The 14,542-nt window shown below is 33.6% G+C and overlaps 1 protein-coding gene across 3 annotated transcripts in view; it reads left to right on the top strand.

Annotated features, from left to right (window-relative positions):
• The window catches only part of CERT1 (ceramide transporter 1), a 102,945-nt gene that overhangs the window by 69,505 nt on the left and 18,898 nt on the right, over positions 1–14,542 (top strand). For 2 of the 3 annotated variants that reach the window (XM_019641038.1, XM_019641036.1), the window contains 4 exons: positions 3,837–3,923; positions 6,281–6,373; positions 6,883–6,960; positions 13,460–13,555. In XM_019641038.1, coding sequence (XP_019496583.1) covers positions 3,837–3,923; positions 6,281–6,373; positions 6,883–6,960; positions 13,460–13,555 — 354 coding nt within the window. The remainder of the gene's footprint in view (positions 1–3,836; positions 3,924–6,280; positions 6,374–6,882; positions 6,961–13,459; positions 13,556–14,542) is intronic. The other variant, XM_019641037.1, reaches the window with a different exon arrangement.

The raw sequence follows: 14,542 nt of genomic DNA on the forward strand, positions 1-14,542 counted from the left end.
GCTGAGCTGCCAACAGGCGGCAGGATGGCTCAGCTAAAAAAAAAAAAAAAATGTTTATTGATTATTTGTCTTCTTTAATGACTCACTTGTATATGTCCCTTGACATTTTTCTTATTTAGGATTTTGGGGGCAGTTTTCCCACTATTGATTTAGATGTGTAGGATTGGCTTTTCATTTTTCAATTATTTTCTTCCTTTTAAAGTTTTTTAAAAGTGTTTTTGTTTTTTTCTTTTTTTAAAAAAGTGTTTTGATTATTGGTTTTGCCATATAAAAATTTTATACTTTCATGTAATTAATCCCTCAGTCTCTTGATACACTTCTCTCTACATTTGGTACCATGCTTAAAAAAAGTATTCTCTACTTCAAATAATTATTTGTATTTTCTGTTTATTTTTTTAATGATCTGTTCTAAATATATTGTTAATATATCTGGATTTTTTTTAAATTATGGTGTAATGTAGAAATCTTTTATTCTAGTGGTATTGAATAAGCCATCCTTTTCTACTCATTTGAAATGTACCACCCTCTTAATGAAGAAAATGGTTGAGGGTACTTCAGCCTTTTTCTCGCCCACTCCTTGTGGTATCAAGATAAATATACATTTCTTAAATAAACTAGGGCCTGTTTTTATTATTATTTCCCTTTTAGAGTTTTGAACCATCTATATTGTGTCAGTACTACACTTGCAAGGATTTTAGACGCAAATTCAAAATATGACTTTATTTTGGTTCTTATCAATCAGTCATGATCTAATTATTGAACTAATTTAAATGTTTCTGTCATCTGTAGCCTCAGAAATTACTTTATAATCTTAAATCCATTTCTTAAGACTTATTATAATGTAAGGTACTATGTGAGGCATAGGGGCTATTGCAAGGAACAGGTAGACAAGGATCCTGCCTGAGGGCCCCACCTGACTGTATACTAATAAAAATATAAAGTAGGTAACAGGCAAATAGAATAATGTAAGTTATAAAACACTTTTAACACTGGTAGAGATGGCTTCCCAAAGAAAACAACATCTTGGCTGAAACCTTAAGAATGAATAGGTTGAGTAGATTTTAATCAGGCAAATAGCCTAGAAATAGAAAGACTGTTGCTTGTAGGGGCTCAGAAGAAAGAAAACATTTGGAGGCCAGAAGCAAAAGAGTCTTTTGCCTCCGGGAAACTGAAAGAACTTATCTGTGGAGCATGAAGCCCACTTAGAGGAAGGGGTGGTAAGACTGGCTAGAAAGATCTACAAGAATCAGTACAGATCCTCAGAAATGGGTTTTAAGCAAATGAAGTTTTCAGATTTACATTTTAGAAAAATCATTCTTACTTGCTGCAGTGAGGCGAATGGATTGAAATTGGCAGTTGTGACAGGGGCTTGGAGACTTTTCCAGTATTACAGTGAGAATTGAAGATAGCCGAAAGTAGGATAAGACAGTAGGAATAGACATGGACAAATTAGATATTTGGAAAGTAGAATGGAAGGATGTGGTAATTGAATGGGGGGAAAGGGAGGAATCCAAGAAGAGGCCCGGTTTCTGCCTTCATCAGATTGGTGTGGAGGTAGGGGAAGAACAGGCTTTAAGATGTATTGCTTGTGAGTTGAGACCGTCACCTAATGAGGTCTGTGTACTATTAGATGTAAGAATCTTAGGAGAGCGATGGACAGGCTGTGAATCTGGGTGTCGTCAGACGGTGAGTGAAGGCTGAGAAAAGAGTAAGATTGCTGGAGGAAGAGCAAGTGTGGAACCCTAAAGAACACCCACATTTAAGAGATAAGCAGAGGAGGGTGAGCCTACACAGGAGCCCAAAGAAGAGTGCTTAGTAGAGAGAAAGTGGGAAATCAGGAATCCAAGGGCAACAATCTCTTCAAAGAGAGTCATTAGAAACATTGCTTACAGGGCAAGTAAGATCAAGACTGTGGAATATCCCATAGATTTAGCAATAAATAGCTCTTTTCCTTGGTAAGCATGATAACAGGTTATTTTTAAGTTGTTTTTTAATAAAGGAAATTTCATTGCTATTACTTTAGTTTGCTCTCAGATTTTCGATCAAAGGAAAAATGTACCTGTCTTTTAGCCCATTTCGTTGGTCAAATTCAAATATTTTAAAATTAAATTTAATTCAGTGACACTGGTTAATAGCACAAGTTTCAAGTGTACAATTCTATTATACATTATCCGTATATTGCATTGTGTTCTCACCACCCAAAAGTAGAATTTTTTAATGCTGTATTTCCCAGTTAGTGGACTGCTGAGACTGACAGGATTGTGTAGGATTGACTATTATAAGTTTTAAAAGGGTAGATGTGGTTATGATCAATGGAGTTTTAAAAATTATTAGAAAATATGTTTGAGCGCAGAGTAGATTTTGGATATTTTGTATTTTTCTCACTTCAACAGATACCAAAGTGATAACTGCTGTCATTTTAGTGTCTGAAATGTTTTAGCTTTATAAAGAGAATCCTGCAGGGTAGATGCCTCTGGAGTGTTGTTACTGTCCTAGATCATGATCCCGCTGGTCATTAGATGCTGAACTTAATGATAATTCACTGAGATAGGTACTGTTCTGTATGTATGTTGTAGTTGAATAAAGATTTTGTTTTGTTTGGTTTGGTTTGAAATGGGTTGTGAGAGAGTCCTCATAACTCCAAAAATAACTATTTCAATAAATCAAGATTTCTCATATGCCTGTGCCAAATGACAGGAGCATTACACCATAGTTCCTCCCTCCCTTCCTGTGTGACCCTCAGTTGTGTCTAGATACTTTTCCATGGAGTAGAGATGACTTGGTGTTATCAGCCTAACTGGGAAGATTCCAGACAGACCAGCAATCATTCATGTGTCATATTTTGTATATTTAAAAATTTAGGGAACCTTAAACCCAAGCCCACCATTTCAGCCTCCACTTTAACCATAATACGAAGCTATTCAACTTACAGTCCACTTATTTGTTTTATCACTGCAGGAACATTCCTTGCTTGTTCCCATTTTGCTATTGTTCTTTATACTTTCCTGATACAGCCGAGTTTCCACTTGCGTGAGAATCACTTGGAGAACTTATTAAACATGCATATTCCTCGCTCCACCGAAGACCTGCTGAAAAGTAATTTCTGTGTATGGGAGCCTGGGAATTTTCATTTTAACAAGTTCCCCAGGCAGTTGAGAACCACTGCTTTGCCATCTAACCAGGCTTTCAAGCGTCAGTTCAACTTTTCTTTCTCCATGAAATAATTGTCTTTGCTTAGGAAGATCCCCCTCTGAACTCCTGTCTGTACTTCTCATTGCCTATAGATCTTCTGTAACTTTGTACTTACTTTCTGCAGATTTATGTTGTTTCTGTGATAAGTACTCAGGTTACAAGTATTCAGCTCTGCCACTATAGTATGAAAGCAGGCATAGACAATACATAAATAAATGAGCATGATTGTAGTCCAATAAAACTTTGTTTTCATTTTATATAATTCCCATGTCATGAAATATTCTTTTCTTTTTTTTCCAAACATTTAAAAATGAAATTCTTAGCTTAAAGGTCATACAAGAGTAGGCAGTGGACTGGATTTTGCCCATGGGACGTAGTTCACTAACTCCCTGCTCTAGATTATTTCCCTAACAATGTTGGTCAGTATACAATAAGTATATGAGTACTGAGTGAGTGAATTGTTATACTCATGATTCTGCACAGAGCATTAAGTTACTCATCTTTTTTATAATGTGACCTAGTGTGCTAACTGGTTCATAAATGTTTGTTGAGTCACTTCAACTTTCCTCTAAAATTGATGCCAGGGTAACCAGTGTTTTCCATTTTCTTAAATCAGCTGCTTTTTTTCCTATGTGTTTGAATAGGAAGGCCCAAACAGTCTAATTAATGAAGAAGAGTTCTTTGATGCTGTTGAAGCTGCTCTTGACAGACAAGATAAAATAGAAGAACAGGTATATCTATTAAAAATTATAATATTGGGTATTCCTTCATGTGTGTTATACTATAAATAGAATTTGAAAATCTTGAAACTGATGACCTAGAAAATAAACTGTCTACATTATGTCACATATGTAGAAGAATATTTTTAAGTCACTTCCTTTATTGATCAATTTCCAAGTAAGAGGAAGAAGACCAATGATAATTTAAAGGAAGCATGAAATTAAATGAAAAGATTCTGCCTTTTCCCCTTGAAGTATCCAACTTTATTAACATTCTATTAATATAAAGCATAAATTTACTCTGAGTAAAACAGTCTCTGAATTTCTCTTTACCACCAAGTGCCATATAAACATAAAAGGAGTATGACCAAGAATTTGTTTTTCTTCTGCATTAGTACCAGTTTTTATTAACTCCTTTAATGTTTTCAGTACCTTCACCTTCAGTTGCTTCCTCACTTTTAACTTTGCTCAGTGTTTTATCATAATTAAATTCACAGGAGTTATACCTAGCTTCTGTAGAAACTGAAAGAAAGCATTTCTTAAATCCTTTAATTCTAATTTCAAGATTAATGTGATCCTTTGCCTTCAATGCAGTTACCATGCATTACCACTAGATGGTACTTACGGGTGAATTTTTGTTACTTTTCTCAGTACTTAAAGCAACTTGGTAAATAAGTCATATGTTATCAGTTTTATACAACAGATTAACTTACATAAAAACATTGATATGTTCATTCCCTGTCATTGCTAAGGCAGTCATGGCCACTGTGCCGATTTACCGATCTAACTACCTGAGGGTAAATCACCTGCAACAGTGACTGCGTTTCATGTTCATTTTTCATTATTTTTTTCCCTAAGTCAGTGATAAAAAGTTCATGTCATACAACTTACACAGCTTATTGCTCATTTTTTTATACCTAAAAGACATTACACAGTACTCAGTAAGAGTGGGAACTTTCAATTCCTAAATGAGCTCTAATTTTTGATGCTGAAAGTATTATGCATCATTGTGTTTGGTTTTTTTAGGAGTTTTTTCCCCTTCACTGTGGTTGATTGGTTGGTTTTTTTTAATCTAACATATGTTATAAGAAGAGTAGTGAACTGTGAGATCAAGACAACTTCATTCTTATTCTTAGTTTTGCCACTGACTATGTATCTATAAACTTACTACTTAAATTCTCTGGGCCTTGGTTTTCTAATCTGAAACAAAGAATTAGACAAAATGATTCAGATCATCCCTTCTGACTCTAAAATGCTACTCTCCTGAATATCAACACGGTGTTTGAGTCGGAGTTGAAGAAAATCAATAAAATCTTCTATAAGCTTTAGAAAAAAAGAAATATTTATGGGGCTATCCACTCATTTAATTTCAGTCTGTTTTTGACACTCTGGTAGATACTCTACAAAGCAAATTGTTAAAGAGACCATGACTTTCCTTGCCTAATGACTAGACATGCCAATATGACAAAGGGTTGCAGTGTGGTAATGCTGTGGTGTTATTAGGCTTCAGTAATCCATGAAATCAGTTCCAGAGTTCAGACTGTTCCCTTCATTGTATGCAGTAGGTATTGCACAGGGCTCTCAACAACACAGCCATTACATAGGTATTCTTTAGTGACATTTTTTTGAGTTGACATTATTTGTTTTACATCATTTATTAACAAGAAAAGATATCTGCAATAAAGTGGTAAGAAACAAGATCTTTGAAGTTGTGTCCAGATAGTGCTGAAAAGAATTACCAGTTATCTTCTGCATAGGTAGAAAATGAGCATATACACAACATAGCAGAGTTTCTTGTACATTATATTTAGTAAATATTTTTTGAATAAGTGAGAAGAAACTAGGCAAGCTGAGGAGGAAGAAAGAGGTTAAGTGGTAGCGCAACAGGAGTGAGACGATGGGATAAAGACGGAATACCTTTAAGGAAAGGAGACAAAGGAATACATGTTATGTTTTTTTGGAACACAAGTGAAGCAAATAAGAATATTGGCTCAAATAATGCAGCCCTACCGGACCCTGAGGAGGTAGAATGATTGCAATAATTTGACCAGAGTTCAGATAAGAAAATCAGCATTGATTCATGGTAAATGATGCCATGCTAGTATTGGAGAGTCTGACTAGGAGCAAAATAAAACAATAACTCCTGTTCTAAGGTAGCTATGGAGTCCAAAAGAGATTAAATTGGGATGCGTAAAGTAAGTGGCAGGATTTGGCAAGGCCTGTATCTTTTAGGAGTAGTTTCATAATTCAAATATAAGTACTGAAGTATTCCATAATTAAATGTTGGTAGTTCCAGATTATATTATCCATTCTTTAGATGCAAAATACACTTAAAAACCATCCTATTTTAACATTATGTGTTTTCTTAGTCACAGAGCGAAAAGGTCAGGTTACATTGGCCTACACCCATGCTATCTGGAGATGCCTTTTCTTCTGTGGGGACTCATAGATTTGTCCAAAAGGTAAGCTAATGTCAGAGTTTACTGAAAGTGTATGTTGTATTGTGCTTTGCTGTTGATGGAACTATCGTGTATAAATTTTCTCCCTTTTCTTGAATTTAAGTAATGAGATTTTTTGATATTATGTTTTCTTCCATATACATCCTTCAAAACAGAAGTCTTCTGAACATAATGTTCTTGCTTTTTTTATTCAAGGGGAAAAGCAGCTTGGGGGTGAATAGGGAGTGACTAGTCCAAAATAGTTAACCAGAAGCATAGCCAGTTACATTAAATTTCTTTTTCCTTTGGGGTTAACTGGTATTATTTTATATTATTGGAAGCACTGCATTCTTTTTATAAAGACTTTGGAGCATAACACATAATAGGTGCATGAAGTCAGCACTTGCTGCTGAGCTTGTTTCATATAGTGCTTTGTTTTCCCTTTCTTTATCTTGTGTTTGGAAGTTGGTACTGAATGCTCTGTTGTGCCTTTGTTCTGATTACTTGGTTTTTTCTTTGTCTGTCTCTGGTAGCCCTATAGTCGCTCTTCCTCCATGTCTTCCATTGATCTAGTCAGTGCCTCTGACGATGTTCACAGATTCAGCTCCCAGGTACTGTATGAATGTATAGAGTCGACTTGAGTCTTTCTGTGCTATATTTCAGTCTGCTTTCCCAGTTCCTAGAAATCTTTTGGTTAGGCCACTTGTTTTGGTTTTGAATTTTAAATAACAACAATAAAGCATTAAAAAGGCCTTCCTTGTCTACTAAATAGTCCCTCTATCAGGCTTGCATGTGCCCTTTGTATCCTCTACTGTGAATAGCTTGGAATTTTGCCATATAGGACTTGAAGGTACTTGGTTTTTAAATATAGTGTAATATCTGTTTCTTCAGACAGGATTCAGCAATTTTGAAGGGTATGGTCTACAGGATATTTTATAGCATAAAAGCAGGTTTTAACAGTCTCACTTCTAATTTAAAATATCTCATAATTATATTCAACAGAGAAATAACTTTATTTTTTTAATCCTTTTTTATTTTTATTTTTCAATTACAGTTGACATTCAATATTTTATATTAGTTTCAGGTGAACAGGAAATAACTTTTTAAATAATATTTGTCTCATTACCATTATAATGTTGAACAGGTTGTACTTTCCTTATGCACATTATCCTTGGATATTATAAATTAATATTGCTGTTCCTATGCTAAATCAATGGAAATTGATTTTAATTGGTCATTTGGCATTGGCATCATCAGTAAGAGTTTAGGAATTTAAGACAGGAAGCTGGATGCTTGCAGTCTCTGTCCTCAGAATAACATCTTTGGAGGAATATATTTTAGCATCAGCATTAGTTGGAAAAAAAGGTTTTTTATCTTCACATCTTTGCAATTCAACTTTGTATCTTCATAGTGATTGCATTTTATTGTATTGCATTATGTTATCGTAAGACCTGAATTCCCAGTGAAAGCGATTGTGTTTAAATCCTGGTTAGCTGCATGATATTGAACAACTTTCTTAACTCTTCTGTGCTCCACTTCTGTTATCTAACTAGGACTCTGATCTACCTAGGGCCTGTCATGTAGTAAGTGTTCAGTAAGTGTAAGCTTTCATTAACATTATAATAACATAATTTCTTTGAGCTGATCAAAATGATCTGTCATTTTTTTTCTCTCAGTATTCAAATGAAAGTGTTTAAAAGTCATAATTTATGGCCGGCCGAGTGGCTCAGTTGGTTAAGAACTCGCTCAAGAGTGTGAGCTTTGAGCAACAGCAGTTAGAGTCCCGGCCCGAGCTGAGCTACCACTGAGCTGCCAACAGGTGGCAGAATGGCTCAACTAAAAAAAAGTAAAAATAAAAAAATTTAAAAAGTCATAATTTAAAACAAATTTCTGTTAGTTTACACATATGAATAAAATTTACATTAGTTTTTATGCAATAAAGAAGAAAATAAATATAAGAATCAGATTGTTTTTCTGACTTTTGCAGCTTTTTTCTCCTTAAACATTTTTGAGTAAGATATGAATTAATTTATCAGAAATCACCTATAGCTAAACTTATTAACAATATTTTTTACCTTTTGCTCATCCATTTATATATGCTTTTTAAAAAGTGAGTCGTATTTACAATAAACTAGTGATAAAACTAGAGACTACTGGGAGACTTTTGTTTATTCTGCCATGTTCCACCTTGCATTAAAATAGTAAAATAACAGACAAACTAAAACCCATCAGTACTGGTCAGTATTTTTCCTTAAAATATAGGAACACATAGGCCATAAATGAAGAAAATGTAATGAGAGCAAGAAAAGACTATAAAGCCACTAACTAAACTAATAGGTACCTAGGAATCAGGGCTTCAGAACCCAGACCTGGGCCCTAGCTGTAGCTAAAACAGCTGAAAGCCTTCAAGTACAGGTGATTATATCACTGTGAAGCAGGTGCCCAGATTTTTACAAGAGTTGTGCTGAATAGTAGCTTACTTTTCTTTACCTAATTTTTTGTGTAACTCATGTATACAAGTTAGGAAAAGTCTTTCTGGTGGGTTTTTTTCCTAATATGTGATGCTGTGCTTGATCAGATTCTGTTTTAACTTTTGATTATTATACTGTTATATGGCAAAAGAGGCAAACGAGAAGCAAAATAACATTTAAGTCTTCAATTATTAATTGTCCTTGCTAAAATATTTGTTGTTATTAGAATATTTGGGCTCTGGCGTTTAACAATTAATCTGGCTTTGACATCTGTGTACAAATCTTGGCTCATGACTGCTTTGTTATTGTTGAAATCATTCATAATACTGATTAGGTAGGATAATTAAATAGAACTGAGAGCTACCTTGAAAATAACTTCAAATAAAATATGTCAATCTACTAGGAAACAAGTAGCAAATCATAAATCTGTTTGATGGGCAGATACTAGGAATGAAGTAGCTCTAAATCAAATTATACAGAAAGTAGAAAGGACTTGGATTTATAAATGGATCTTTTGGGTTATTTGCGTAACACAGTTACCATCTAAAGACGTCACCTCAAAGATCAAAGAGAAAAAAATCCTCAGCTGGGAAAAAAAAATTAGTGTGGGTAATACACCTGCAGGTTAATCTATGGTGAGCATCATTACAAAAACAATTCTGTGCAAAGCTCTTTACCACTTTATGTCCATAGTAACACATTGTTGTGGTAATTATTTCACCCCTCCATTTTTATTGTATACATGCTAATTAGAGCAGAACTAGAAAGTAAATAAAATTAAAATACTACATCACTATTAATATTCTCATGCATATAAAAAAATCAGGCACATATTGGTAAATACACACACCTTAGTTCTCTTTCCCTACCAAACTAGATAATTCTGTATATACTGTTTTCTAACCAGCTTTTTTTTTTTTAAAGCATATTATAATTAGGTTCATCTTCTCATCAGTAAATACAGGTCTTGACCTCCTTATATGTACTTTCTGATATATGTATACCGAGTTTACCTACTCACCTAATGTTGAACATTTCGTTTCTTTCAGTTTGTGTCTATTATAAATAGTACTACCTGGGCGTCTTTGTATGTATAGCATCTTTATATATACATCTTTGTACACTTATTCAATTATTTCCTTAAAATATATTCCTAGAAGTAGAATTGTTAGGACGAAGCCCTAAGTTTTTTTATTTGGATTACTAAACTGTTCATTAGAAAAGCTGAACCAGCTACATTCCCAGGTCAGTTCTCCTTTGCCATACTGACACTGCATATTATAATTCAGTTTATTTTTGCCGATCTGATTGATACACTAAAGGTGGTATTTTTGCTTCTTGACTGTTTACATTTCTTCTGTGAATTGACTATTCATATCCTTGGCCATTTTTCTTTTGGGTTAACAGTACACTGATAATTTGTTATTAATTATTCTAAACAACAAATCTCTATGACTCTGTGACTCTAATAATAAGCATAGCTGTATTCCTTTCACATGTGTAAGAGAAAGAGACCTGAGCTGTGTTTGAGCCCTCCTATATTTATTTTTGTTCAGTAGAATTTTGTTCGTTACAATTCTGTTGTGCCATCAAAGGGCAATTTTTTTTTTAGTTTCTGTATTAATAAGGTTAGAAAAATCCAATTAGACAACCTCCTAAAATAGCATCCTGAATGATTCAAATGTGAGGTGAAAGCAAAGGTTATAATTAGAGTGCCATCACTTCTTATTTCAAATGTGTTTTATCTCCATTTTTTTATAGTTCATTTAATATGAAGATGCTGTGTGTGTCAGCGCATCATTTTCAGGTCTAGGTCCAAAAACATCAACGGCATGATTCCGAAATTATGCTTAGTCTAATTGCAAATACTATTAAAGCAGGGAAAACCTGCTTTGCTTTTTTTTTTTCAAGTAATAGCAGGTGTTACTAGTAACATTATTTCCTAGTATATCAGATTTTGAACCTAATAAAATGGTAAATTTAGCTTGTGTTTATTTTTATCATCCAACTTAATGGTCCCTTGTTTCCCACTTAATTTGATATACAGAGTCATAACTGAAAACAGTAAATGGATCATTAGGTTAGACCTGAAGTGTCTGTGGTTACAAATGCCCAGGTCACTACTCCTGTGGTAAGATTGGCTACTTCGTATTTTATTGCAGTGAACATAAAATTCATTATAGTAAGATTTTGCCTGTATCATCTCTCTTGTTGACCTTAATGTTATTACCTGGAGGAAGACCCCATACTGGATAAAGATTCAATGATGAAGGCTTTGCAGAGATTATTACTACAGTAATTGAGTAATTCTTCAGTTTCCTATAATCTCCTACAAGCAGAGCACTGAATAGATCTTGTGTGTTTCTTTGTTGGACTTTTTCAAGCCCTCTAAAGTCAAGGAAGTAAATAAAAGCAGAAGACTGAAAACTTCCATAGGTGCAGTGATAACTGTGATAGGAATATAATTTCTTTCATCTGTCTAGAAAAATGATGTTAAATGTGCTTACTGTACATTGTCTTAACTTATTTTACCTCCTATCAATTTATATTTGTGGAATCTGGTTTCTTTTGGACAAAAATACAAATCAAAAGCACCTTCTTATTTTTCAAATGTTTGAAATAACTAAGTCGGGAATAATCTCCCAATCAAAAATACAATTACCTGTATACTTTACAACAAAAATGCCTAAATGGCACTAAAATTTTGTTGAACAGAATTCTGTCTGTGTTTTAACAGAATAAAATCCTTCATGGTCTTTTTTTCACAAGTAATCCATTAAAAGTAGGGCTTATTTTGGGGAAGCATTTCTTTCTGCCTCTAACCTCATAGTAAATATAGGTGTTCTGCACTCCCAGTCCAACCTAAAAAGTACATATTCAGATCCTAAGATTTTTAAGACCTTGGGATCTGAAAAGGGTAAAAATTTCTCCAAACCACAAGGTGACACTGACAAATGAATCAAGATAGTGCTACTTGTTTTTGTTTTTGTTTTTAACTTATGAATACTAACCGGACCTTTCATTGTTTTTCCTCTTTGGGAAATGAGATACATTTTAAATGTGTTTATAACTCAGAATCTCACATTAATCATCCTTAACCCTCTAAAAGTTCAAAATTATAGCAGCACACAGGTTTTTCCAGGCGTCCCCTGAAGTTTTCTAACCTGGGTTTATAAAATTATAGACTGTACTATTAGTCACATTTTATATTTTCACTCAAGTCTGTAACCCAACACCATTCACATTGTTCTGATGATTATGAATAAAGAAATAAACTTTATGTTAGTGTTTATTTAATACAAAAATAACTTGTAGAATCTCAGCATAAGCATTTTTATCAAAAACCTTTTTTGTGATAATTGTCAATTAAGGAGACATTTAAAGTCATACCTATTTTCAGTAACCAAAAATGCATCCTGAGATCCAGAAAACTTGTAGTAGCAGAAGTACATATCACAGTAACATAACATCCTTTTGTGTAGAAAACTTATAATTTTAAGACTTTCTGCCCCCAAACCATTAATGTTGTATTTAAAGTATTTATTTCAAAATATGTGTAAACCTGGTTCTTGTTCTGTATCCCTAAAGAACGTGCTAGTATTTATGAAAAATAAGTAAACTTAGGAATAAATTTTTTAATTGAAATATACATATTTTCCAACTCTTTTCCACCTTCTCTAATGTATTTATTACATAAAATTATGAGTAAAAGTTTAGAAAATAGAGCTTAGAGAAAGTGTTTTACGTAGATGGTAAAGGATCCAGTTCTTTCAGAGACAATCTTTTTATCACTTCAGTTCTGTTTTAAAAACTCATTTCAAACTAAGAAACTGCAAAGAACACTCACATGAAACCTTACCAATAAATCTGATTGAGGATTCTGGGAGTGTGAAATATTCAACTTTATTTATTTATATAAGATGTGTAGGGGTAATTTGATAGTTAAAAGCAGAGTTTGCATTTAAATTTCAGTAAGAGAAAGTTAGTTAGAAATTTTAAAAGAATGAACTAAAAGGTGATTATTTGTAAATGTTTGCATACATGAATATTAGCATTGTCCCTAAAAGAATTTAGAACAATGAAATTGGAATCAAATAAATGAGGAAGTTGATTATTTTTTAACTTGGCTTATATTCATGATAAAAGAGAAGTTTATTGATGAAATAACAAAAGTTTTGTTACTTTTTTGTAGAGAAATCTTGTATACAAGCTAATACCTCTGTAGTCTTAAATATAGGAACACTGGACTAGATGGTCTCTTTGTGATCTTTTTACCCTAGTGTCCCATGATTTTATGCTTTAAGACATCATCTCTGTAAGGAAGCATCTTAAGATAAAAAAATAATTTTTTTTCCAGAAAATGCTTATTTTGGTCACTTGGCTACACATTAGGCCCAGTATATGAAGCATCTTCCTTCCCCACATTTCTCCCTCCTGTCACTAACCTAGATATGATACCTGGAATGCGGACTAAACTCTTTAACACTATATAAAATCTACTAACGTTTGTGCATTTGGTTGCTCAGCTTTCTAAGAACATCATTTATGAACTGAAGTAAACAATACCATTCTGTTTTAGAGATTATATCATAGCTGTTCATTGGAGATGGATTCTTACAGCTTTATTTTTCTTTTCAAGGTTGAAGAGATGGTGCAGAACCACATGACTTATTCATTACAGGATGTAGGTGGAGATGCCAACTGGCAGTTGGTTGTAGAAGAAGGAGAAATGAAGGTAATTTCCAGTGAAATGTTATAGGTTACTAATTGCAGCTCTCTTACAGTCATTGCTATTGATGTGAATAAGGATAGCTTTTAAATTACTTTTAAACAAATTACATATGATCAAAGAAGCACCAGATATTGAAAAATAAAATGTCCTTTTGCTTCCGTGGTTTAGCTTTTACATAATTTCTTTATTAATCAAATCTATGCATAAACCATTGTGTTTACCCTAGGCCATGAAGAAAGTAATGTTTTATAGTTTATAGATATGAATAGGTCACAATTAGCTGATGGCTCTTATTTTGGATATTTCTCTCTCTCTTTTTTATTATAATAAACGTTGTGCCCAGATATCATTTTGTATTCCCCTCTTTGGTCTATACCTCATTGATTATCCTTTCTCTCACACTGTACCTTTTTTAAATATTTGGAGATTGGTCAGCTAAACTTGTTCACACACCTAAACTCAAGACACAGAATAAGAGCAAGGACCAAGAGATTCAGAGATGGATTGAAAAGCAGCAGCAGCATTAAATTTTAGATTACGGTACCTCATGCCTAAGGCACTATGCTAAAGATAAAAAGATGTTTAATAGCACTGCCTCCAAGCTAAAACATTAGTTGGGGAAAGAGGATATTGACTTGGCTCCATCTGATAATTGAATGAAGAGTGCAGAGGAGTAGTGGAGAAAAGTTGGAAAAGAAAGAGATCTCTCTGTTCTGAAATAATTAGATTATTTTACATAGAGGAGAAGCATTTGAACTATGTCTGGAAATGGAAACAAGGTGTGACAAAGGTGTGGTGAGGGCATTTTAGACAAGAAATAACAGCAAAAATTTGAAAGGCAATTTCTTATTCAGTAGTTTTGTATAGACTGTGTTGATCAGACTTATTCTAGCAAATGGAATACAGTTAGTAGATGTTGGAATTTCCCCTCCTTAATAGGGAACAAATTAAGAAATAAGAGGGGGCCAGCCGAGTGGCGCGATGGTTAAG

The sequence above is a fragment of the Hipposideros armiger genome, unplaced genomic scaffold (assembly GCF_001890085.2).
Source record: "Hipposideros armiger isolate ML-2016 unplaced genomic scaffold, ASM189008v1 scaffold_55, whole genome shotgun sequence".
Taxonomy (NCBI): domain Eukaryota; kingdom Metazoa; phylum Chordata; class Mammalia; order Chiroptera; family Hipposideridae; genus Hipposideros; species Hipposideros armiger.